The sequence below is a fragment of the Coenobita brevimanus genome, chromosome 18 (genome assembly GCF_032717465.1).
Source record: "Coenobita brevimanus isolate Jiangsu-jjx chromosome 18, ASM3271746v2, whole genome shotgun sequence".
NCBI classification, from domain to species: Eukaryota; Metazoa; Arthropoda; class Malacostraca; order Decapoda; family Coenobitidae; genus Coenobita; species Coenobita brevimanus.
The window spans coordinates 30,918,711-30,945,744 of record NC_136971.1 but is presented as its reverse complement, the minus strand read 5'-3'; the positions used below and the strand labels follow the sequence as shown (position 1 = coordinate 30,945,744).

Sequence of the window (27,034 nt, the reverse complement as noted above, 5' to 3'; positions counted from 1 at the left end):
CCATCTTTCTTTCCTTCCATCCTCTTCTGTCTTTCTTGCCCTCAGTCTTTCCTCGTCCTTCTGCCTACGAGTGACTTTACACTCCCTCTTCTGTCTTCCTTTCCTTCATTCTTTCCTCTTACTTCTGCCTGTGGGTGACTCTACACTGAATGACAAGGCAAATGGTTTCCTGTACACCAGGAAACCATTTACTACGTTGGGTGGCAACCATATAACCAAATTTTGGCGCCTGGTGGCTTAGTGGTTAATTACGGCGCTCCAATCGGATTGAGCCGGTGAGTGTTTATATCGAAGGGGTGGTTGGGGTTTATTGCTCATGTAATGCCACTCAGGGATGAGTGAGGCTGGTCACTCGTATCTTAAATGTCAAGACCAACTTGCATAGCCCCGGGCTCCTACGCTTCTCATGGGGCAATAAAGGATTTGCTGATGGATGGATTATTATTATTATCAATTATTCTTTTTTCTTCTCTCTAGGTAAAGAAATGTCCATAGTAGCACATTTTTAACCACGTCGCTCCCTCCCTCCCTCCCTCCCTCTCTCTCTCTCTCTCTCTCTCTCTCTCTCTCTCTCTCTCTCTTTAGGTGTAAATCATCCTGATTCTATTAAGGCGGTGCTGCTTGGCTGTGATGGGCTGGTAGGTGTTGGAGCCGTCAAGGGGGCGAACCAGGGTCTCTGCGTTCGGTTGCACGAAGAAAGCAATCGACTGGCGGGGGGACTGACGCCTCACCTCCTCCTCCGGGATTATCACGCGGTGCTCCTGGGAACATCATAGTCATCATCATTATTATTATTATTATTATTATTATTATTATTATTATTATGAGTGTGTGTGTGTGTGTGTGTGTGTGTGTGTGTGTGTGTGTGTGTGTGTGTGTGTGTGTGTGTGTGTACAGAATAAAGTGTGAACAATGAGAGTGAGAGTGTGCGATAAAGTGTGTGAAAAATGGTGTGAGAATGTGAGTGTGAGAAGCACAGCGAATGTAGAGTGAGTGTGAGGAGAGAGTTTGTGATATATGTGAGAGCGAGAAATAGTGTATGTGTGTGTGTGTGAAAACATGTGTGGAAAATGTGGATGTATGAGAAATTTTAAAATGATTGAAAATAAAGGGGGGGTTGGGATTGAGAGAAAGCAGGAAAAGTGAGCGTGTGAGAGAGGAATGTGTGAGAATGGATCGAGTACCGTATGTAAAAAAAAAAAAAAATGTTTGATAGAAAAAGTAAAGAAAGTGGGTGAATGAAGGAAGGAAAGAGTGTGTGGAGTGAGTGTGAGAAAGAATCCAGCGTGTGACGGATGACGAATATATGCAACAGGGTCATGATGGTGATGATGATGATGATGATGATGATATACAAGACAGCGACGATTAATAAGCATGTGCAATCAGTAAAGTAAGTTCCCTTAATATTCGACCACTTCTACTCATGTCCTCAGCTGCCTAATATTCCTAAGCTGAGAGAGGCTTGGTATGGTTTCTCTGCACAAAGATGATTCCTTTTTCGATAATGCGTCACAGAAGGAAAGTGACGAACATACCTTAGTTGTGAAGTAGATGTAGTGAAATTATAGTCGACCTTTTGTCCCCATATTTATTTCATTTTTTCTAGTGGTGAGAAATAAATAAATAAACGAATGAAATAAATAATGCCCAAGGTAGGCCAGTCTTCCAGAATCATGTCTAACGTGGCACCTGTAAAATTCAGTAGGGAATACAATAACCCAGTCAATTTATCTTGGAGCTAACTAACATAAATATCATGTATACATGAAGAGATTAACAGAACCCTGCACCGTTGATCGTATTTCCCGACTGCCCAGAAATGTGACAAATATAAAAGTAAATAAATCAATGTGTCTCGGAACCAGATAACTTTATTCCACTCGGGTTCCTATGACTCACTCTTAGTTGAATACAATCGTCTGGCGTTCGCTGGAATAGAGAGGGAGAGAGAGAGAGAGAGAGAGAGAGAGAGAGAGAGAGAGAGAGAGAGAGAGACAGACAGACAGAGAGAGAGGTGGTGGGGGGGTTATTCAAAACCATCATTTCAGAATAACAACAGAAAAACTATTCAAACTTCCAGCTTACCGTGGCTACATATTTTCCACCTGTCCAGAACTGAAGAAGGTCCCCAGCGTTGACTACGATGGTCCCCGGGATGGGTGTGGCGTCCACCCATCGCCCTTCCACGTCACGGACCTAAATACATTATCCATCTAAAATTATCGCCCACCTTTACAAGGTGGAGCGATAATGTTTTTGCCCGCCTGTGTGTGTATGTGTGTGTGTGTGTGTGTGTGTGTGTGTGTGTGTGTGTGTGTGTGTGTGTGTGTGTGTGTGTGTGTGTGTGTGTGTGTGTGTGTTTGTGTGTGTGTGTAATTCACCGGGTCGGTCAGGATCACTTGATGGTCGTGATCGTCAGCTTTTACCCTCCCGGAAGGGAGCTGAGAGCTCATATAGTCCGATCTAAGGGCAAGGCTGTGACCTTCACACACGCACACCCTTCCCCTTGCTCAAGGGGGACAGTAACCACCCACTTCGTCAGTGAAACTTTTCGCAACCTGAGCGAGGCGCGAACTCCCGTCCACCAGTTGGCAAGCGGGAACGTTACCACGTGTGTGTGTGTGTGTGTGTGTGTGTGTGTGTGTGTGTGTGTGTGTGTGTGTCTGTTCATATGATATATCATGAACGGCTTGACCTATCAACATGAAACCTTCAGGGTATCAAGATATGGCCAAAATCTTGGGCGAGTCCGAGAATGGGCACTCGGGATCAATGTTAAGGTCAGCAAAATGGCTGCCAAAGGTCAACTTGTTTTTAACGCCCTCCTTTAGGACCATTATATCTCATGAACGGCTTGAGCTATCAAGATGTATCTTTCAGAGCATCAAGATATAGCCAAAATCTTGGACTTGGCCAACAGCATAATCAGGAAGTTGATTAGCATTCGGGTCCCGAATGCTTTTCTTTCATTATATTTATCTACTGTAATTTATATATGGACCAGAGATAATTATGCTTAAATAAAGAAAAAAAAATAGAACCGCATTTTGTATTTTTGATGATATGTGACTTCCATGTCCCCTCTCTGACAACAGCTCATTCCTGATCTTGCTTTACGTAGCTCTGAGTCTCCTACTAGTTCATTTGTTTTTTCCCTCTCTTTTCTTTTTCTTTCCCATTTCTCCCATGTTTCTTTTTTCTCTTCATTCTCTTCCTCCATGCCCTTCAACCTTCCACCCTCCCCATCCTTCCTTACCCTCCTAACTTACCTATTCAGTGGGAACTAGAAATTCCACATTAAATAGTCAGTAACGTCGTCAGATCTGACCTAAGAAAACCGAACTTGACTTATTCAGTGCAACTAAACAATTTCCACCCTAAATTATCCATAATCTTATCCGACTTAACCGACGTTAATTCTCCCTGAACGGACTAACAAAATCATTTGTAAATCATGTCAAAGATTACCTAACCGACCTTGAAATATTTTTTATTAATATAAAACTTGAAATAGTATGTCTCATGTAACCTAAACTAAGCTACATTAAAACAACCTAACTTCACCTACTAAAACTTCACCTAACCGAAGCTAATCTAACACCATCTGGAATGATTTTATCCAACTCAGCCTTATTTAATCCCACTTAATCAAACCAAACTTAACAAAGCATAACTTGACATCACCTGACCAAACCTAAACAAACCTGGTGTTTTCCTATGTCGTCCTTGTGGTGGTGACATAATCCATCTTACTGTGATTTATCCTCGCCTAAGTTAATTTATCCTAACCTCCCATGAACTCATCTCATCTAACCTAATCCAGTCATACATGGAGTCTTTTGTACCCCCTCCACAATATGTCTACCCCCGATGTATATATGTTCCACCCCAATGCATACATGCCCCCACTAAATTTGCTAGGTCAGGATGCTCTCCCACGCCTGAAGACGGCGTTATTGCATCAGTTCTTAGCAGACAGCCGACACGGGTAGACTGTTTTACTGTGAGCTTGTAATAAACTCCTTATCTAGCTGTTTGTACACAGAGTTTCTATCACCAAAGCATTGCAAGTTACATTTGGTAGCAGCGGTGTTTCGAACCATCACATTCTGACCGCCTCCTTGGATTTTTAGTGATACAACAAGATACACGACGTCTCGCATCTGCCAGCCTCGCCCCTTCCTCTGTGCCTCTATACCTTGGCTGTGCTTTTCGAGTGTACCATTTTTCTCGCCAGTGCTCACCTCTCAAACAACCGCACCCATACGCCTTGTTCCTGACCGCAAGTGTCACCGTCGCCGACCTACGCACCTGTTGCACCTGTTCCCAGCACCTATTCCGGACTCATCATAGCTCCTGCCCCCACGGTGCCACTTATCACTGTCTGCCCGCTGTCTGCCCACCACCATTCTCTGCATTTGCAATTCACCAGCTCTACACCTGCCTTGCTCCGACATCTGCCTTACCACCCACCACCGGCCTCTGCCGTCGCCCGCATCTGGTCTGCATTACGGAGCCTCCTAAGACCGCCACTCCCTGCCAGTGATTCATCGCGGCGTCTCCTCTCCTCTCCGCCTAGCTGTCTCTACCCCGCAGGCCAGCCCCGCCCAGCCCCGCCCCGTCGCCCCGGCCCGCCCCGCCCCGCCCCGCCCCAGCCCAGCTACGCCCAGCCACCCTGCACGTCATACCTCTCGACACTCCCGTTTCTACTGTGTAACTATAGTATATCTTTCCTTTCTATAGAGATTATCCTCGATTTTCTCTACAGATTGGTTATTGTAAATATTCCATCTCATTTCCATTACCCCGTTTTCATCTTCCCCTACGTTATTTATTATCCATCTCATCCTTCGCATTTTATTTAAACCATCCATGCCCGCACCTTCATTCATTTTCACACCTAGTGTATTCCATTCTCTCATTGTTATTTATACATTTCCACCTGCGTATCCATCTTCATCCTTTCATCTTCCATTGCCACATTAAATGTCATACTTTCCACGTCAACCGCTTACCGCCAGCCCTCTCGACCCGGAAACATCACCTGCTCATACCCCGTCTGCCGACTCTAACACAATCACTCATTTACGAAGTGGCAAAGCGTACCACCGCCCTGTACCTGAGACTCCCGTTTCACTTCCCGCAGAATCACTTACTACCCGTCCTACCCTCGTAAATCCAGATACTTCCTCCTCTACTCCTGCCTCTACTCTCCCTTCTTCTTCCTCTACTCCTTCCACTGTTGTTACTTCTCCTGCCTCCCTTCATACCCCGTCTTCCTCGCCCTTCACTGCCACTGCCTTCTCTCTCTCCCACACCTCTCCTCCCGCCTCTTCTGCACTTCCAGCCATGGCCAACCCTCCACAGTCTATCTATCTCGACGATGCCAATCATCCCAAATTTACCGGCCAGGACCCAACTTGGTCTGTCTATGATTTCCTCAGAGAAGTCGAAACCGAAATAAATAATAGACAAATTACCGAGGAATCGCTCAAAGTAGCTTACCTCCTCGGTCGCTTGCATCACGGTAAATCATACATCGGATCCGCGATCTGTGCAGGACATTTCGATAGCATTCGTACCTTTGCTGATTTTCGTACGGAACTCATCAGCCTTTGTTGCCAGCATTCAAATTCCGCGTCTCTCATGGGATTCATTAATCTCCTAAACCAACTAGATGAGGACTTGCGCGTCCCAGCGCAATATGCCAAGCTCCGCGAAGCTGCCGCCGCCATGAAAGCAACTAGTAGCGAGATGCTCCAATTACTGGTAGGCACGAAATGGTTAGAAGACAAGAATGGCGTTCCTATGCTTTCACTCACCAACTTTGCTGACTTAATTGGTTACCTGAGATTCCTTCACTGGCTTACTCCTAAACAGCGAGAGCTAGCCTTGGAAATCGGTTTCAATCCAGGAGATAAAATTATTCAGGTCACTAAAGCCATTCATGAAAGAACAGGTTCGAACTACACGCGTCAGGGCACCACCCAACCCTTGGCCTCCTCAGTCTGTCACATCTCCACTACCCCAGACCAATCTCGCTCCCGTCCCACCACATGCGGCAGACCTGCCACACATCGCTCTCCTACCGCAGGTCGTGATCAATCTAGCGCCTTACGGAACAGACAATCTTCGATTCTTTGCTGGTACTGTGGTCTTCCTGGACATCGAGCATCCAGTTGCGACCGTACATACAGACGTCCTCACTCCCAAACCAGACAGCGTACGCCTTCCCGCTCACGTCGTCCACACTGCAAATACCACAAATCAAGCACGACTCACCCCACTGAGGAATGTCGTTACCTCAACCGCCCACAGTCGGGGGAAGCGCCGCGCCCGTATCGGACCAATATCACGTAGAACCAGAAACCCAACTCCCCATCCGCCATGTAGGTCCCATAACATCCTCGGGTTTAGTCATTCTTGGAAGCAGTCATGACATACCAACGTCATTCTTCTTGGACACAGGATCTATAGTAAATCTCATCTCCGAAAATTCCTTACAAATTATTCACCGCCATCACAACCACGTCAGTTTCTTAGAACCACCAGACATTCGCCTATGCGGTGTTAACGGCTCAGAGTTTAAGGTTAAGGGAAGAGTCACCCTTGAAGTCAAACTCCACAGCGCTTTGCCCCCTATCCTCATTGAATTTCATGTCACTAATGACTTGCAGTATCCCGCAGATGCCCTTATTGCTTTCTCCACCATGGCACAACATTCCATTGCATTATTACCTGCTTGTGGTAGTATAGACATTTCTGGATTCCCGGTTTACACTATGGAATGTCCCCGTCCTGTTCTTATGATCAAATCAGTCCTTCAATTACCTCTGTCCCTATCACTACCAAAAAGTCCAACCCAGCCCAAACCACCACTCTCATCATCTGAGAATACAGAGATCATTCCTTTACTGACTGCGAGCAAGGACATAAATTCCTCAATGTCTCCTGATACATCATCTCAGCCCTCGAACATGGCTCTTACATCCTCTCCCGACAACACTATTGCTGACTCAGACATGTCTCAGTTACCTACCTCACACAGTCTGAATGATCTTCTCCAACACACAGAGACGAAACTTGCAGTAACGAATACGTGCACAATTTTGTTACCGCATGAGTTCACCAAAGTCTCTGTTTGTGTTGCCGGTGCGAAAGAAGGAGTGGATGTACTAACCCTACCTGAGACGTGTGTGACTGGCTTGACTTATGAGTCAGCGTGGTGTACAGTCTTAGAGGACAGTTTATGCTACCTGTACTTGCTCAATGTCACAAATACTCCACTAAAACTTAAAAGTGGTGTAAAGATTGGAGACTTCCTAGTATACCCAGCGGCCTTAAAGGTGTGCCAAGATTCCTCAATTCCTACTATTCAGACTGATGATACGCCAATCGGTGTATGTACTATTAACTCTACGGGATCTGCGCCGACGCATTCACCCAATATGCTCTCACATCTCACTTGCACAGATTTCCCAGAACATACGCCTCAACTCCTCGACCTTCTAACCTCGTACAGAAACGTGGTTGCCTTACCCAGTGAACCGATGGGTAGAACAGACCTTGTCAAACATACGATTGAACTACTCCCAGGAACTCAGCCGATTTACATACCAGCGTATCGATTGCCTCAGCCAGAGAAAGCAAACAGATCAAATGATACAGAACATGTTAGACCAGGACATTATTGAACCCTCCGTCAGTCCATGGAATAGCCCACTTTTCTTAGTACCAAAGAAGGACGGCAACTTTAGACCAGTAGTCAACTATCGTAAGGTCAATTCTGTCACCGTTCCAGACCGTTTCCCGCTACCTGTCCTCACTGATTTGCTAGAATCCCTTGGTGAAAATAACGTAGTCTTTTCATCTTTAGACCACCTCAGCGGGTACTGGCAGGTCGAAATGGAAGAGTCCTCTCGCCCAGTTACAGCCTTTAGCACCCCTTCCGGACATTTTCAGTTTAAGAGACTCCCTTTTGGTCTGAGAAATGCTCCTTCCGTGTTCATGCGACTTATCCATTCAGTCTTCAGCGGTATGATGGGACACTCTCTTTTTGCTTACCTGGATGATATCATTGTTGTGAGTAAATCCATCCCTGATCATTTTACCAAACTCAAGCAAGTCTTTAAACGCCTCCAGCTCGCAGGCCTAAAAATCAATCTCAGTAAATGTGACTTCCTGTGAAAGAAAATCAAATTCCTAGGCCATGTCGTAGATGCACAAGGCATTCATACTAATGAGGATAAAACTAAGGCGATCATTAACTTCCCAAAACCTACCACTACCGACGCTGTACGAAGTTTCCTGGGCCTCAGTGGCTATTATCGTTGCTTTATCCGCGATTACGCGAAGATCGCCGCTCCTCTGACCCACTTACTCAAGCAGAATGTGCCCTTTGTTTGGACTAACGACCAGTCACAGGCTTTCCAAAAGCTAAAGACAGCTCTTGTAAATGCCTCTATTCTAGCGTTCCCTGATTATGCCACACCATTCCTTCTCTGCACAGACGCCTCAGGCACTGGACTTGGTGCCGTTTTGATGCAACTCGATGAAGCATCAAGGAAGCGCGTAATAGCGTATGCTAGTCGCACCCTTACAACCGCTGAACGTAACTACAGTGTCACAGATCTCGAAGCACTAGCGGTAATCTGATCCTTGAAACATTTCAGAGATATCGTCTATGGTTATCCAGTGTATATCCAAACAGACCACCTTCCACTATGTGATTTGTTCAAAAATCGCAACCTAACAGGTAGGTTAGCTAGATGGTCTGTCATCATCCAGGACTTTAATCCCACTTTTCAATATGTACCAGGCAAGTTGAATGTAGTCGCAGACGCACTCTCACGTCACGTAGCAGCAGCTATAACATCACTGCAGCCTGAAGTAACTGAAAACACTACACTAACGTCAGAAGTTGTTCGAAACTTTCAACACCAAGACCCCATGTGGTCCAAAGTCATTTATTTCCTAGAATCTGGCGATGCCTCGACCTTACCTACTCTGCCAGTATCACTAGATGAGTTCATGCTAGATGATGATCTCTTGTACAGGAAAACACTGCTAACAGGCAAAGATATGCCCAATCGCGAAGTACGCCAACTTGTTGTCCCCACTGCCCTGATACCAAAGGTTCTTCATATTGTTCATAATACTCCTCAAGCTTCCCATCCAGGTAAAGACCGATGCTTGCGCCAAGCACGTCTCAAATACTATTGGCCAACCATGCGCCGCGATATCAATGCCCACTGTGACTCTTGCCTCTCCTGCCACCGCCACAAAGGATCAACCGGCTTACCAGCACCTCTCTTACAATACCCAATCCCGTCACGACCATGGGAAACTGTCTCAATCGATCTCTTAAAACTACCTCTCACAGAATCTGGCGCTGAGTACTTGTTCATAGCGGTCGACCACTTCTCCCGCTACTGTGTCCTCGTCCCCCTCTCCGACAAGACCGCGAAGAGCGTTGCCCGTGCCTTTGTAGATCACGTAATTTGCCCATTCAGTACCCCTCATACCATTCTTACTGACAACGGTACAGAATTCAACAATAGCCTTCTCGATGAGATCTGTCGCCACTTTCATATCAGTAAGTGCAATGTCGTGCCTAACCATCCGGCTTCCAATGGCCTTGTAGAACGCCACAACCGTAAAATCTTAGAATGCCTCAGACATCTAGGGTCCCATAGTTCGTCCTGGGATGACTGGATTCCCCAAGTGGCATCTTCCATCAATAGCTCCATCAATGCATCCATTGCTGAATCTCCCTTCTTCGTCCTTTTTGGCTTTGACAAGGACCTCCCATACTCTCTCTTATCCTCAAAGCCAGAACCCATCTACAACATGGATGATTATGTTAAACTAAAATTGGCCAACTTCCAGACAATCCACCAGTATGTCCAATCCACTTTGGCTTCCTCTCAGGAGGACATGCTGCAGCGCCAACATAAGTCCGCCTCTCCTATCACTATCAGTGTAGGCGATCTTGTCTTTGCTCATTCCCATACGCGTTCCTCTAAGTTGGATGACAAATTTACAGGGCCCTACCGCGTCCTCACTCAACAAGGCAACAAATTTCACCTCCAGGACCTGTCCACTAAGGACAACAAATGGGTCCACATCGATGACTTAGAGCGAGCACCCCGTGGCCTCGTGTTGGAAGAGTCACTTACACAACCTCCTGCCCCCTCTTCTCCTCCTCCCATCCTTCAGTCTACCTTGTCTCCACCTATCCCTCAGTCTCCTTCATCTCCATCTCCACCTGCTCATTCATCAACCAATCAATATCGGTCCAAACTGCGCTCTGCCCATCAACCTCTTCACGACCTGCCCCATTAACTCTACCCTGATTTTCTAGGTACGATGTTAGCGATCTCCCTGCTGGCAGTGCTGACCCTCCTGGGGCCTGGGTCAGGTCAGGACGATGGTGGAGTACGTCCCGGGGCCTTAGTCGGCTCGGGAGGCGAGGTAATGCTTATCGACGCCATCGCCTCTTTGCGCTACGATCTTGTGCCCCTGGCCAACGTAGCCATTGCCCTACCTGCCTACGCGCACCAGCTCCACGGAATCAGGAACCATCTCACGGCCCTCATGGGGACACACAACCCAAATGAGTATCTCTATAACCTTTTCCTCCCACTCTCCTGGCAGTTGCAATACATAAGTAACAGATTCACTGAGCTCAATGACACATTTTCCATTCAGACACCCGTGGGTCGTTCTCGTGTGAAACGAGGTCTCTTCGACTTCGGCGGTGAGATTCTGAGTGGCTTGTTTGGCGTTGCTACAGCCCGCGACATTTCTGGCTTCAAATCTGATCTCACTCATTTAGCTTCCGCCCTAGAATCACAACGCTAAGTCATTAAAATCCAACACTCTGTGTTACAGAAGCTCACAACCCAACTCAATGAAGTCAAGTCCACTCTAAACAATTTCACCGATATCTTACAACGCCACCTTTCAGATCTCAACGTTATCTCCCAGTTCTTCTACCTCAAACTCAACATGGATAATCTCCAACTGGCCGTTGACTCTCTCCTGTCTCAAGTCTCTACCTTGGTTCGTATCCTGGTCGATGCTATCAATGGACGTGTCACTGCCGACTTAGTACCTGTCTCAGCTCTCCGTTCTGTCCTGGAATGGGCTCACTCCACCTTCGGGCTCTCCCCAGTCCTCCCTTACTCCTCCCTTGAATATTATTATCCTGTTCTCGAAGCCACTCTTCTCACTACATACGTCGTCGTCCATATTCCTCTCCGTTCTGCCATAACCTTTAACCTTTTCCACATCATTCCCTTCCCTTTCCGCCTCAACAACTCCTTGTTACAGGTATCTGTTCCTTCAGAATATTTCCTCCTCTCCCATGATCATCTTTCCGTTGCCTTCCTTTCTTCCACAGACCTCCAGCAATGTTCCTCCCTTACTCCGACCTCTCGTCTCTGTGCTGCCCACCTTTTCGCTATCTTCCCTAGCAGTGCTACACCCTGTGAGTCTGCTTTAGTTCGCAACCATTCCATCTACTCGGCCTGTTCTTTTGTCCCAGCTCCTGACCTCCCGGTCCACCATGCTCACCTCATCCATGTCCAGTACTTCTTCTTTGCTGTTCCCATTTCTGTCACAATCATGTGTCCTGGTTCTTCCGTTCGCTCCGTCCCCGCTAGTGGTCTCTACAAAGCACCTGACTATTGTACCATCAAATCAGAGTCCGTCATCACTTACGCCACTCGCTATCACCAAGCTGTTCGTAAACACTCCTATGACATCTTTCAACCAATCGACATGCCTTCAACCCTACCATCTGCCAACATTACCATCACCTCCCCTCACTTGCGCATGCTCACCTTCCTCAGTGACAGTGATTTCATTATGGATCAATTTTCTCTGGCCTTCAGCCGTTCATGGGTTCATCCGACAGTTGTGTTTCCCCCTGTGGTTATCGCTTTCATAGGTTTTCTACTCATCATCTGTGCAGTGCATTGTTGTGTCAGAAAAATGGAATGTCGACTCCAGGAAATCAGAGTCGCTACAGGCATAGTACGCCCTACACACGATGTAGAAACTCCCCGTACTTAGTGCCCTCACATTCAGTGACTAGCAATGCCATCTGACAATTAACCAAACTGTGAACAGCACTCTGCCTACTAGAAAATGATGGTATTTCTTTCATGCATTACTCAGTGACAGTGTGTCCTACAGAAAATCCACACACACAAAAAAAAAATGAAGGAAGAACAACAATAGAACTCTCATATCTACTCCTTGTTTATCATGTATCAAACTATTATTGAGTAATTCCCATTATGTTCATATATCCCTTCGACCCTTACTGGATTTGTACCTATTATTCCTTGTATATCTTATATGTATATATCCTTCTAATTCCCTCCCCTCAACATGGCCATGTCTCCCCTACTGCCCCTGTATCATACTTATCCTTTGTACAAACCTCCCCGGTCCTGCCTTACTACTATAATCACCCACCATTTACCTCCTGGTGTCAGGAGACACCATCTCAGCTACCCGGGGGAGTAGTGTACCCCCTCCACAATATGTCTACCCCCGATGTATATATGTTTCCCCCCAATGCATACATGCCCCCACTAAATTTGCTAGGTCAGCATGCTCTCCCACGCCTGAAGACGGCGTTATTGCATCAGTTCTTAGCAGACAGCCGACACGGGTAGACTGTTTCACTGTGAGCTTGTAATAAACTCCTTATCTAGCTGTTTGTACACGGAGTTTTTATCACCAAAGCATTGCAAGTTACACTTCCTAAGCGTTGCAAATGATCCTAATCTTACCTAACCCACAATCCTAAGCTAATATATCCTAATCTATCAGGACCTCACCTCATCTAACCTAACCCAAGCAAACATGGAGTCGTCCTAGGTGTTGCAGTCCATCTTAATCTCACTTAACGCTACTTATCCTAAGTTAAAGCACTCTTATCCTGACCTCCCATGACCTCATCTCAGCTAACCTAATCTAAGCTGACCTGGAGTCCTCCCATATCGTCCTGAAAGAGCAGTGTGATGGTGCCGCAGTCGGTGTGAGCAGCACATCGGATGGTGTTGGGCGGAACGGTGGCGGGCACAGTGGGGTAGTAGGCCATCCGCAGCACAGCAAGCGATTCACCACCGCTCTTGAAGAGCTCCTCCTGGGTTGAGGTGAAGAAGTCTCGTTCCAGGTCTGAGAATGTAGTATGACTGGGGCTGTGTTTTAGATGGCATAGGAGGCTTCGTAGCACCTCTTCCTCAGAGATTTATTCTGCATATTACATCTATGTATTCTTTAGTATGTTACCGATGCACAGCATGTCCGTACTAAATATGGATGAATAACATAGAACATCAAGGTGTAAAGGGCATAACAAATCGCTAAGAAGAAGGCGCCACGAAGCGTAAGATGCATCTTGGTATACGACCCTTAATCGGACCTAGGTAAAGTTTTTGACATAAATGCTGATCGACCCCATAATTATACATAACGAGAAAGCTGCAATGACTTTTGAATCCTAAAGATGAGAAATCAACAAAGTTTTTCAGAATATTAAGCAAGAATTTCATAGGTTTTCGACTAAAATGTGGTGACATATTACGGCAAATGTTTTTGCGGGAAATCTAATATATTCCCTGAGTTACCTGAAGAATTTTAATAACTAGCGAAACACAGCTAATTTTAAGAGAACAAATGAGTTCTTTGGATGGCCTAATCCTTACCTCCGCCAGTTCATTAGAGGAGGTTATGTACTCACCCGTGTCTATCTGTCTGTCTGTTGGTCTGGTTGTGGACAAGAGAATTCAAAAAGTTGTTATCGGATTTAAGTGAAGTTTGGTGGATAGGTGGACAGTGGGTCATTGAAGAGATTACAGTACAATATTAGATTTTGAAATGGATGCGGATCCGTACGTAGGAACAAATTATTATTATTATTATTATTATTATTTTTTTAGCGTCGACATAGGTCTGCGCTTCCTCAGACCCTGTAACGGGGCAAAGCATCATCGCAGAATTAAAGAATTAACTGACTGACGCTGTGACACCAAAGAAGTATAGGTCTGGTAGGAAAAAAGACTTATCACAATAAATTTTAAAGCTTATTGATGTTGGCGAAGGTATGCACTCTCTGGGTGCTTTCCAGTTCGCTATGTATTCGCCAAAACTTGGAAAGGCAGTCTCCTCTGACAGTATATTAGATTGTTATTTCTGAATAATGTTCCACTTAATGTTAACACTCCTCCTTTCACGAGGAATGAATCTCGGGTCTGCTGTAGTACTACTATTGAGTTACTGGTGGTAATGTTATTTCGAAGTTTTTAGTCCTAATGAATTCCCTCGAAGAACTGGCGCTTTGGGGAAACAAAAAAATCGACCACCATCATCATCATTATTATTTTATTAATGTCCTCCTCCGCAAAGGTATACTGTATATTGTACCCCAGGATGGTTTGCTTGTTTGTCTGTCTGTCTGTCTGTATGTCTGTCTGTCTTTTATCAGGATTACTAAAAAAGTTATGAACGGCTTTCCATTAAATTTTTTGGAGGGGTAGAGTATGGCTCAATGAACAGTCGATTAGATTTTGGTTGTGATCCAGAATCATTCGTTTGTTTGTTCACAAAATATCTCCAAAAATTCTCAATGAATTTCAGTGAAATATTGTGGAAGGGTGGGCCATGAGCCAAAGAAGAATTTACTAAATTTTGGGGCAGATCTGGATCCGGATCCGGATCGTACAGAATAATATCTCCAAAAGTTATCAAATGAATTTCAATGAAATTCTGTAGATGGGTGGGTCATACGCCAAGAAAGAATTCTTTATATTTAAAGGAGGATCCGGATCCGGATCCTATCGCACAGTATCTCCAAAAGTTATCAATGAATTTCAATGAAATTTTGTGGAAGGGTGGACTGTGAGCCAAGAAAGGATCGATTAAATTTGGGGGCAGATCCGGATCCGACATTGCCGGAGGTATGCGCCCTCTGAGTGCTGCTCTAGTTGTTATTATTAACATTATTGTTGTTGTTGTTATTATTACTATTATTATTATTATTATTATTATTATTATTATTATTGTTATTATTATTATTACTATTATTATTATTATTATGATGATTATTATTGCTATTATTATTATTATTATTATTATTATTATTTTTATTATTATGACATCAATTCTACCCAGTCCTACATTAATGAATTAACACAAGCTGATACAGAATTGTTCATACCCAGTCAACAATTCACTAAAAGATTTGACTCCCCAAAATGGTTCGATAGCTATTGTGCTAGAGCAACGACCCAAAAATCCTTAACATATGACTTTTACGTAAAATAAAAAACATCTGAATCGCTCAGTCAATTTAAAATTGCTAGAAACCATGCAAAAGCAATAATAACTCTCACTAAATCAAACTTTCTTCACAACCAAGCATCCAAACAATTAAATAATTCTAATAACAATGGAATATTCTGGTCAACTCTCAGTTCTTTCAATAATAACTTTAACAAGTTATCACCCATTCCTCTACTCAAATCTTCAGGTGGTAAGGCTATTAATGACCCTCGTGGTATAGCGAACATCCTTGCCAGTACATTTGCCAGAAATTCTACCTTAGAGGAAGTCAGTCAGAACGTGCCTTTACTAGAACTTGACTTTTTCGAAATTGCTCCACTTAAGATACAGACTCGATACTTTATATCCATCCTAGATAATTTACCAACCAACAAAGCTCCAGGTCCAGATGGAATTTTTCCAATTGTTTTGAAAAAGTGTTCCCCAGAATCAGCTTCTGTTCTAGCTAAATTGTTCATTACTATGCATACGTACTTCTTCATTCCCTAATTCTTAGAAAGAAGCCAATATCCTCCCAGTTCCGAAGAATGGAAGTTCCTCTGACCCCCTCTGATTACAGACCAATAGCTATCACATCTTTTCTTGGTAAAGTATTTGAGACTGTATTTAATACGCACATTGTTTAACATCTTGAATCCAACAACTTAATTAGTGACATACATTATGGTTTTTGATGCGAATGACCAAGGGCTGATATTCTGTCTCTTGACTCACACCATCCATCGGTCAATTTACGAATATGGAGAAACTCATGCTGTTGTTCTTGATATTTCTAAAGCTTTTGACAAAGTGTGGCACCGTTCCTTGCTATCCAGACTCTCTTGTTAGGGACTATTATTTTGTGTTCCTCTAATTTCCTCATACCTCAGTGACAGAAAGATAAGAGTAAAAGTCGATGATTCCGATTTCCACTCGATTGACGCCGGTGCGCCACAAGGATCAGTTCTGGCTCCAACCCCATTCCTACTTCAAATTAATGATCTCTTACCTGTCACTCATAATCACATTCATTCATATGCAGATTCCACCAAGGATAGCAGGCCGGTCATCTAACCAAATATAATACAGCCTCCGACCTCTACACCTAGAAGCAGACAAAAAAAAAAAATGACTGTTACTTCTCTTCTTCTTCTTCTGGTTCTGCTGCTGCTGCTAGTTTCCTTTTATGCTCCATTCCCTTAACTTTTTTTTTAATTTTCTTCTCCTGCTGAGGGTTCATCAAAAGCCTTCTAAGCTATAAATCAGGCAACATCTCTACTGAGTCGTTTTTCTTCTGTAAATTCAGTGTTCTTCACAACAAACCACTTCTATAACCCAGACAATAACGAATCCTCGAATTATTAACATAGCATTTCATTATGCGTATTAAGAAATGGAACAAGGAACGCATATTCAAGACAAATAATATTACCAGTCAACAGAAGAACTCATGGTTGTATGCTGAAACAAAATGTGGAGTACATGAGTCGCATGCGACAGCGACACAGTCTGGTATGCTTGAACAAACTGTTGATTCCACATTTGTGGTGTGCTACATATCAGCTATATCTGAATGCCAAAATTACTGCGAAAATTGTGAAGCAGATGAAGGTTCTTCAAAATCGTTCTCAGATACAGGTAATACTCGTATAATGAAATAATACAAAACCACTCTTTTCACACCGTCACATTTACTAATCTTTTCTATGCCACAATTCAGGCGCCTGGTACAAGAAGGGCTTAACCACCACCTCGGCCATTTTCTGTTCTTCACAGCAAACCCTTCCTTCACCCTCTCTTCACCATGTGGTACCCTTTTCCAATGATTAAGCAACCTTCTTTTGGGCGGAATTAAGGTCGGGAGTCACGTGGCTCCAGGGTGTCGTGACCAAGGCTGGCTTTGGTGGCAGTGGGTTCAAGAATACGAAAATGTTTATCACTGTCAGCGATTATAAGATGGACATCAAGGTTTAGCTAGGTTATGGCCTGACTCTATATGATCCAGTGCCCATTTGGTTGTAGGAGGACCAGGAGGAGGAGTATATCCCCATGGTCTTGTCTTTACCTAATACGAGTGCCCCAGTTGAGTCAGGCTTACACAAGTGAAGCTTAAAGATTTGAGGGATCTCTGTAAATACGTGTTATATCAATTCCAGGGCTTTATTGAGGATGTCTACAGCAGTCAGAGAGAAGAGGAGAGAAGGAGGGATGTTGGCTATGAGAGAGAAAATATGACGAACAAAAACTTCCTCATGTATTAACTTCCCACCTCACTCTCCATCACTCCACTCAAGGATTACTGACCTTGAGGGATTAGTAGTTGTGCACATTTTAAATATCTTCATTCGTATCCAGATCTTCATCTGATTATGGATTATAATTTCCAGTTCTAAATCTAAACTATTGGTAAAACTCAGACTTATAACATTCATTAAAATATATAAATAACTCAAAGCACGAGCAGATTTTTAAAGGTTTTTATCTTCTTACTAATGATGTTTTAAGGACACACAGTTCTACGTGTCAGTAACATTTTCATGAGGGTTTGGTAGGTAGGTTTGTTGAATAATTGCCTATAAAATATTACAAATATAATATTTTGGTTTAAGATTCATGTAATTGAAAAACACTCCACTAGTCGATTCAACTGATCTAATACATCATTAATATAGATATTTTATCTGCTTAACCTTAACTCGGCAAAACGGATTTGGTGGTTACGCCATTCTAGTAACGGGCGCCTCAAGTGTGACTAAGCATACGATCAAACTGCAGAATACACTCGTGGAGCGTGTCGATCGCACAGATCTAGAATGACACTCCTTTTTTATGTAAACATGGGACCAGAAGTTTCAAATGCGTCTGAGTCGGTGAAGTGAAGCAGAGGATTTCTAAGGCTGGAACAATGGATGAAAGGATGTACGAGCTATTTAATGGGCATTCTCTTGACAGAACTCCTACTTTATGTTTTTTTCCTCATGTCAAGGAGCCTTTTCATAATAAAATGGTAAGAAAAAGCATTACCTAATAAAAATAAATGTTAAGGAAGAAATAATAGGTAGTCACTTAATAGGCTGGTATGGAAGAAGTGTTTAGAGCTTTTTAATATGATGAGAAGAAGATGCTGGGGAGTCACCTAACCCTATACGAGATTTTCCTGCGACCTCCAGCCTTACCAAGAGCGATGGCTATGGCGGTGAGGACGTTGGATACGAGGGCCCAGCAGGAGGCGCGGAAGGTCTCCAATGCCATCCTCATCTCCGGCACCTCCTCGTCAGGCAACGGGTAGCTCATGTCCTTCACGTTAAATGCCTCACGCAGCTCCAGGAACTTGGCCGAGGCGTCCAGCCTGCCGGGGAGGAATTGAACGAATCAACTTATGGCGTCCTTTGGTTCACACCTGATGTGGTGAGAGCAACTGTGTGTGTGTGTGTGTGTGTGTGTGTGTGTGTGTGTGTGTGTGTGTGTGTGTGTGTGTGTGTGTGTGTGTGTGTGTGTGTGTGTGTGTGTGTGTGTGTGTGTGTGTGTGTGTGTGTGTGTGTGTGTTTCTTCGTAGTAATTGCAACTCCACGCTCATCTGAGTGTTATCTCAATAGACTGCAGGCTGAAGTTTCCCTCCTTCCGCAATACTCCATCCTCCTTTTAGCAAGACAGGAAGGGAACTAAGGGACGTTTGCATAACTGAACAGCGTTACCAGCTGGTCATATCTGTGCCATCACGTGAAGGCGTCCCTCTCCAACACTATTACTCTGCTAAACAAACCACAACAGCTGCCCTGCACAGGCCAGACAAGGGCATGCGGCTCTGCTATAGTTCATTCACTTTAACACTGCGGAGATTTTAGCCTTCTTGCAACCTATGTCCCGCAGCTCAGTAGCAGAATAAGACAATGCTATGGTCCTGCTCCTTTCCTGGACACATTTTTGTGACTACCATCATATTCTAATGTAAACTATTGTTACAACTAAGCATTCAAGATGGACATATGGCAGTTGTAAGCCAAATTAGAATAAAAATGGTATAGTGGAGACAATTTCTGATCCTCACACCACAAAAGGCGTCCCCCAAACAGATTAAAATCGTCTGTCAGTAACAAGAATGAAATCAGAAGGCGCCTTGGTAATGAAATGGGATGTCAGTTTTTTTTTTTTTTTAACTCCTTCATTACAAGACACCAAACACCGTGTATAGCCAGCAGGATTGTTGGCAAGATTAACGCCTTGGATTGGTGTCACCTCCACATTTTGACCTATTCTTGTTGCCACCATGAAGCTTTACTCAAGAGGAAAAAAAAATCTAGTACTAAAGGGGTTTGTGAGGGCTAGATCTACCAAGCCCCAGTTTGGAAAAGGAAAAAAAAAAGTCTCGAAAGCTGAATAAAATCGTCTGAAGATAGCAAGAATAAAATGAGAAAATAAGTAAGCGAGTAGAAATGGTTAGACTAGATCAACTCTCTCTCTCTCTCTCTCTCTCTCTCTCTCTCTCTCTCTCTCTCTCTCTCTCTCTCTCTCTCTCTCTCTCTCTCTCTCTCTCTCTCTCTCTCTCAGACGTACTTCTCCCTATCCACAGCTATATATCCATGCCTCTGTGACGGTCCCTTCTCATACTTCAGCTTCGTCTCCTTCCCGAGGCTGAAGAACTTGCTGGCACTCGAGAACACCGCCTCTACCTGTCAAGGCAGAGTCAGCGTTAGAACACGGATCATAGAACATAGAACTTACATCACGGTTAAACCACACTTTGAACATAGAAGATAGAACATAGAACTCAGGCCATAGAACACAGAGTATAGAATAGCTAGAACACAGAACGTAGAACACAATTATAACATGCATGACCGTAAGAACATAGAACAGAGATTTACAGTTAAAGAGAATTAGAACTAGAACACAGTTACAGCATAGAACATAGATCATGGTTGAAACACTCTACACGGTTAGAACACAGAACACAGATGGAACACAATTAGGACACAGAAAACAGAACACAGAACATAGGTCCTGAGTTATAATTAGTGGCTGATAATACTAAATGGTTTGCTACGAAAACAACTCTTTTCATCGATACAAATACACATTTGAATGATGCTTGGGTTTCTAACGAAACTGGAACTAATTAAAAGGTCTTTATTTGAGTATGGTATCCATATTCGTAGAACGAAATGTCCCTTTAAAATGAATTTTGTGGGCCTAGATGTTAACTGTATAATAAACTATCACGTGTCATTTTTTTTTTACTTTATCTCGGAATTAAAATTCAGATAATGACGATAATAATAGTGGTAAACTATGTGTCTGGTTATGTAAAGACAAATGAGGCAGTAAAAGAGCATTGTGATATGGATGTGGAATCTTCTGATATATGATTTGGCCATGTGGAGAGGATGAAGAATGAGAGACTGACTGGTAAAGTCTACGTGAGTGAAGTGGAGGGGGAGAGGGAAGGGGAGACCAAGGGTGAAATGGAGGGATGGAGTGGTGAGAGCTATGCGAGAGGGGGGTGTAAATTGGAGGGAAGGCATCCCAACGGCAGAGGACAGGACGACGTGGAGGTGATTTGTTTGTGGCCGTCCCTTACGGGATTACGGCGTCTGGCAATACATGGATAAATTGACTGACTGACTGATTGATTGACTGTACATGCATAGTAAGTTTCAGGCCAGTCAAAGAAATAAAGTCGTAAGGATATGGCAATAAGCATCGACAAAAAGAACACCAAGAAGAAACCGAGGAGAAAAAAAAAATCGCTTTGGAAATGCAAAATATTAATAGATCATGAATTTTTTTAGGTCAAAAGGGTTATTCATATTTCATTCTTGCCGCCTCAAAAAAAAAAAAAAAAAAAAAAAAAAGTGTTATTCGGCTCAGGACTGACTTTTCGAACTGTTAGAGCTGCATGTAGGCTTCTTTAACTCCTTCACCATCACCTAAGCTGAATATGATCACTCGGTAGCAGGAAGAATAAACTGCAAATAATGTCCTCAGACTGAAGGGTCTGGGTCATCAATAAGAAACTGAACAGAGAGGCTGCTAGAGAGAGAGCAGCGAGGAGAGCAGCTGTTAGGTGACATGTTGGAACTTTTATAAAAAACGAAAGAACGATGTAATACAATATATATCACGAAAGAAGAGGTCCTACAACACTCCGAAGACACCCAAAGCCAACAGTGGAGAAAATCGACGACCCCTTGTAAACTGGGGATCAAAATACTTGATAAACTGAGTGCGCCATGGTGTGAGCGATGTCCCTGGATTTTGACTGTCACTGATGGAACATCTGTAATTGTTTGATGTGATCAGTCTGCATCCCAAAATACAACGTGGAGTCAGCAACGATATAAAGATCACACGTGTACTACCGCCACCGCATGCTTCAAAAATTATCGCCAAAACCTGGATTTCGGTCCACACCTTGGCGCTCTCATTTTTGACAACACAGTGCTCAGGCCTACTCCCGAGAAGGCAGGACTGGAAACAGCCGTCCCTCCTACTGGTGAACTGGAAGTCTTTCCTGAAAGAGAGGATGATGATGGTGATGATGATGCTGAAAACAGTTACAGCCAGTAAGTCAGAGTGGAGAAAGCTTTGCCACCCACCAACCCACCTGTTGGCTGGGAATGCCGTGGTTCTTGAGGTACACAAAGCCCACACCGGTCAGGGCCGCTCCCAGCTCCTTTGCCACCCGCTGGAGCTCATCCTCGCTCGGGCCCCCAGCAACACCCAAGCCTGCAGAAGAAAGATAAGACTTTTGCGTATCGACTGCGCAGGGCTCATCTTTTTTTTTTTTTTTTTTTTTTTTTATGTGTCCGACTCTGGGCATAGGCTTCACAACCTGCTATCAAGGCCCAGCAGTCCACCTACATACCATACACCTCTACATGTCACCACTTCGACGCTAACACCCACTGTCCATACTGAATACATGCCAGGGCTGTCTCATACAGGACTGGTGAATTGGTATTAGCGGGGGTACTTTTACGACATGTCGGCGAGTCTTCTGGTAGATCAGTAAAGCCTGATTTAATGAAATTCAAATCCTTAAACTGTTCTCTGCCCCAGCCGGGATTTGAACCTGGGTCCGTTAGGACCGCACGCCACCTCTCCGTCTTCCCCCTACAACACTAGCGGCAACAGTCGAAGTTACATCCAGGTCCCCAGTTGTACATCTGGGTAAACAGGGACAAAGGGAAAATAAAATACGTCCAGCAGCTTGACTGATGCGAGATTCTAACTCAAGTCCTTAAAGTAGCGAGTTGGATATCCTATCCAATGAACCGTCCCCCCTCCCCCACTCTCCCCTGCGCCTGAAGGAGGGTTCCTGCCGAGAATGTGGTAAAAACTTTATTCGAAACACAGGACAAAGAATTTGAAGTCAGTATCTACTTTAGGTACTAACTCATCTTTTGGAAGTCTCTCTCTCTCTCTCTCTCTCTCTCTCTCTCTCTCTCTCTCTCTCTCTCTCTCTCTCTCTCTCTCTCTCTCTCTCTCTCTCTCTCTCTCTCTCTCTCTCTCTCTCTCTGAAATATCCTTCATCTTCTTTCTTTCTTTTAGGTGAAATGAAGGTGGTCCGGAATGTGTGTGTGTGTGTGTGTGTGTGTGTGTGTGTGTGTGTGTGTGTGTGTGTGTGTGTGTGTGTGTGTTTCCCAAATTAAACTAACCTCGTCTAACCTGACCAAACAAATGATAATGCATACAGATCGCACAGTGCAGCAACAATGAAGCCTGACATCAGCAAGTAAAACACCTCGACCTCATCATAATATATTTTAACGAGGGTCGATGAGGTTAGTTCAGTTTCTAAATACACGTTTTCAGTCACTTACAGCTCAAACTATATAAGAAAGAAAATTGTGAAAGAAAAGGAGCCACTGACCTTGTTTTAAAATATTACAAGCTTAATTCCCTTGTTAAACCTGTCATCATTGGAACTGCTCAGTATTGTATTCCAGTTTACCCAGACGATTTTACTTTTTTGGGAGAGACATAAGAGCCTGAGTGTTAATGCAGTCACCAATAAACCTCTAGTCGTCTGTTCGCCATTGAGGCCGAAGCCCCTGATCGTTTAGGCACACACATATGTATATTTTAATTATTTTTTATTTATTTTTTAATATTTTATAATATACTGGTTTATTTTATCCTTTTTCATATAACCCATAAAAATACCTAATTAAATAAAAACAAAAACTATAACTAATAAACCTAACAGTCAAATCTCTAACCTACACTAAATTCTAAAGATACAAATAGGTAAACTACACTAATGGGAGAAATACCTGTACCTAGAGAACACCATCGACTGCAGATAATTAGGTCTGTTCGGACGCAAGAATGTTCTTTAAAATCATTGCAATCATTCCACTTAAGCAGTAAAGGTTTAATTCTGAAAGTAATTCGCCTAAGAAGAGGTGTTAAGAATCCTTTCTAGCCTGGTAGAATAAGGTTTTTATATCACCCTCTTTCTTAGTTATCTATCAGTTATTTAACTCTAAGCTATCTATCTCACCCATCACATTATTTGACCCAAAACTACCTCACCCATTGCAGCTTCTTTAACACTTGTATGTATATTATATCTTTTTAGTAACGACATAGACTGAACAGATAACGTATAAGGGTATATTAACGTGTCAAATTAAAAAAATGGACTAGTAAGGATGAGTTGCCAAAGAGCCTATTATGCTTACGGTATTAAATTAACACACAATGACAGGAGTAAATAAACTGATCACGTGACCGCAACACACACACACACACACACACACACACACACACACACACACACACACACACACACACACACACACAGCAGCGGGGACATGACGGCCAATAGTTTAATTCCTACACTCCAAAGACCTAATTTTACAGCACAGTCACCAACAAAAGTAGTGTCGCTTGTTCTGCTCCTCTTTTCATGAACTTAGAAAATCAGGCTCGTAAAACCGCAGCGACCTACACTGATGACATTGATCCATAGATAAATAAAGTCATAAGTATTCACCCAGTTCCAGAGAAATGAAGTTCCTCTGATCCCTCTGATTACAGACCAATAGCTATCACCTCTTCTCTTGAATGAAGTCGCGAAAAACTATGGAAGCGAAGCACTTCATGTCCGGGGATCGTTAGTGAGAGACAGGTGCACAGAGCCGCTCCACTTAGAAGTGATCCCACCTCTAGAAAAGCTATTGTCCGACCATCGTTTGAGGGCAGGGCCGCCGACAGCCATCACCAGACCCTTGGCAAGATTATCGACAGTGGGCACCCCTTCCCCTGAAAATTGTGCTGAATATACGAGTATTGTACTCTATGTCTAGCTCATGGTTAAAGTGCTCCCTAACCAATGTGTAATGGCAGATTGATGTACTGCCCAAAGAATTCTGGTGTGCCATAGCACCTTCCCCTCCCTCTCTACAAAACAGCGATAATAACTACAAGGAAATTATAGTACATGTAGGCTATATTATGTAAAGAAAAATAAGAAATGCTATTGTGTAATGGAAAGAAACAAATGAATACATTAAAGTTTCCTATGATTTCATGTATTCATGCAGTACTTTATATATGCAAATTGCACTCCATTCACGTAATACATGATACATGTTATATTTTCTTTCCACTTAACACTATCTTGGAGGTCTCGGGCCACCCCTTCGGGCCGGGCCCCGGGGATTGTGCCCATCTACCTCTTCCCCTTCTCTTCGTCCGGATTTGAACGGCGGGGCTTATCTGATCGTATCTTGACTTGCTGATTAAGACTTCTTGAACACTTTAATTGTTTTTCGTTTTTTAAAGTTATTTTTCGTCTTTTACTTCGGGTATGTATGTATGTATGTAATAGGATAGATAGGGAGGTATGTACTGTAAGTAGCCAGGTAGATAGGTGAAAATCAGAATCGATCATGTGGATGATGTGGAAAATCGTTGCTACCAATATAAAGCCGTGAGCCACTTCTGCAACGGGCTGCAGCATGCACTGAGCAAGGAAGCCGGAGTTGTGAACATTTGCTGTAAATATCAATGACGTACCAGTGTCTAGCATATTGTATAATATTGTTATTAAATCTCATTGTAAAAGATGGGCGTCTCATTTACAGTCCCCTGGCTCCAACACATCCAGAGCCGATCTGTGGAGTGCTGTAACTCCCAAACTATTGAGATTTCGCAAAATGGTCATTTAGGAATTTGCATTCAGTATCGTCTCCGGAACATCCCCCCTGATTTTTGCTACATATTTACTGAACACCCTGTATACTAATGACTGTGATTCTACATGTCTATAATTATTAAATGACATTTTAATGCCTATATGTATGTATGTGTATATGTATTTACGTATGTCTTAATCTACCTCTCTTCACAGACATTTTTACTCATTCTTAATGTTTCATTCTTTTTCTTTTATATCAGAGTTTCGTCTCACGCAATGGTTCCCATCCTATAGTTCAACAATTCTTGGTTCAGAGATCCCCAATTTCAGGACTTTGTGTTGGTCAGTATCATGCAAACGAAGGAGCAATGAATATATTTGGTAAGCATGAAATGTTATGATTGTACGTTGATGATTCATGTATGACGGAGGGAGAGGATATTAATTAAATTCATAAAATTGTTTACAACTTTTCAGCCTGTCCATATAACAGAACATGGCTTTGGCACATAGTATACTGAACACTGTGCTGCTATGACAAGAGTGAATGCAATAATTATATAAATGTGAAGAAAAACTACATTTCAAAATCAAGAGATGAAGCCGTCATTGGTCGGATCCGACAGCATAATGTTTTTACGGGCTTCTGTCCCAAACAACGTCTAACTTCCAAACAGTGTTTAGTAAATTACAGTAAGTGATAAGTAACCCATAACACCTAACTTAGAATCAGTGTTCAGTTACTCACCTAACTGGCCGAGGTCGACGATTGGGATGGTGGGGATGTCTGGCTTCTTGCTGGACATGACTGGGGCCGCACTGAGGTTAGACAGAAAGAAAACGATAGATCGACACAGGAAGAAAGGCAAGGAGAGGTAGAAGACTTAGTTACAGGGTATGTCAAACTTCGAGATAAATATATGGTTTTATACGGTGATGGTGGTATTTGTGGTGATAGTGGTAGTTGTGGGGATGGTTGTGGTGTAGTGGTGGTTTTGGTTGGGTGCAGTTGAGGTTGTGGTGATAACTAATGGTTGTGGTGGTAGTGGTGGTTGTGGCAGTTATAGCAGTAGTGATAGTTGTGATAACGGAGGTGATGATAAAAGTGGTGGTTGCAGTAAAGGGGATAGTTGTGGTAATGGTGATGTTTGTGGTGGAAATGGTGGTTGTGGTCATAGCGGTAATTGTGGTAGTAATGTTAAAAGTGACTTGATGGTGGTTGTGGTAATTGTAACTGTTGTGGTAGTAATGGTAGTTGTAGTAAAAGTTGTCGTGGTTGTGGTAGGTGTAGAAACAGAGATCGTTATGGTGGCAATGGTGGCGTGGTAGGTGTGGTAATAAGGACAATTCTGGTGGCAGTCGTTGTTGTGGTAGGTGCGGTAACATGGATAGTTATGGTGGTTGTGGTAGGTGAGGTAATAGTGATAGTTGTGGTGGTAGTGGTGGTTGTGGTAGGTATGGTAACAGGGATAGTTGTGGTGATCGTGGTAGGTGTGGTGGCATACTGAGGGACATACCCGAGGGAAGAGAAAGGTATACAAACAC

General features: G+C 43.4%; 1 protein-coding gene across 1 annotated transcript; it reads right to left on the bottom strand.

The window, feature by feature from the left end:
• Positions 1–581: 581 nt before the first annotated feature.
• LOC145391457 (uncharacterized) lies at positions 582–26,295 on the bottom strand. Its single transcript, XM_080266069.1, has 7 exons — positions 26,238–26,295; positions 21,947–22,068; positions 19,897–20,012; positions 18,519–18,691; positions 13,004–13,197; positions 2,089–2,199; positions 582–761 (listed from the first exon to the last, which is right to left on the bottom strand). Exons 1-7 carry the CDS (start codon positions 26,293–26,295, stop codon positions 582–584), a joined length of 954 nt encoding a protein of 317 aa, XP_080122195.1.
• Between the last annotated feature and the right edge of the window lie 739 nt (positions 26,296–27,034).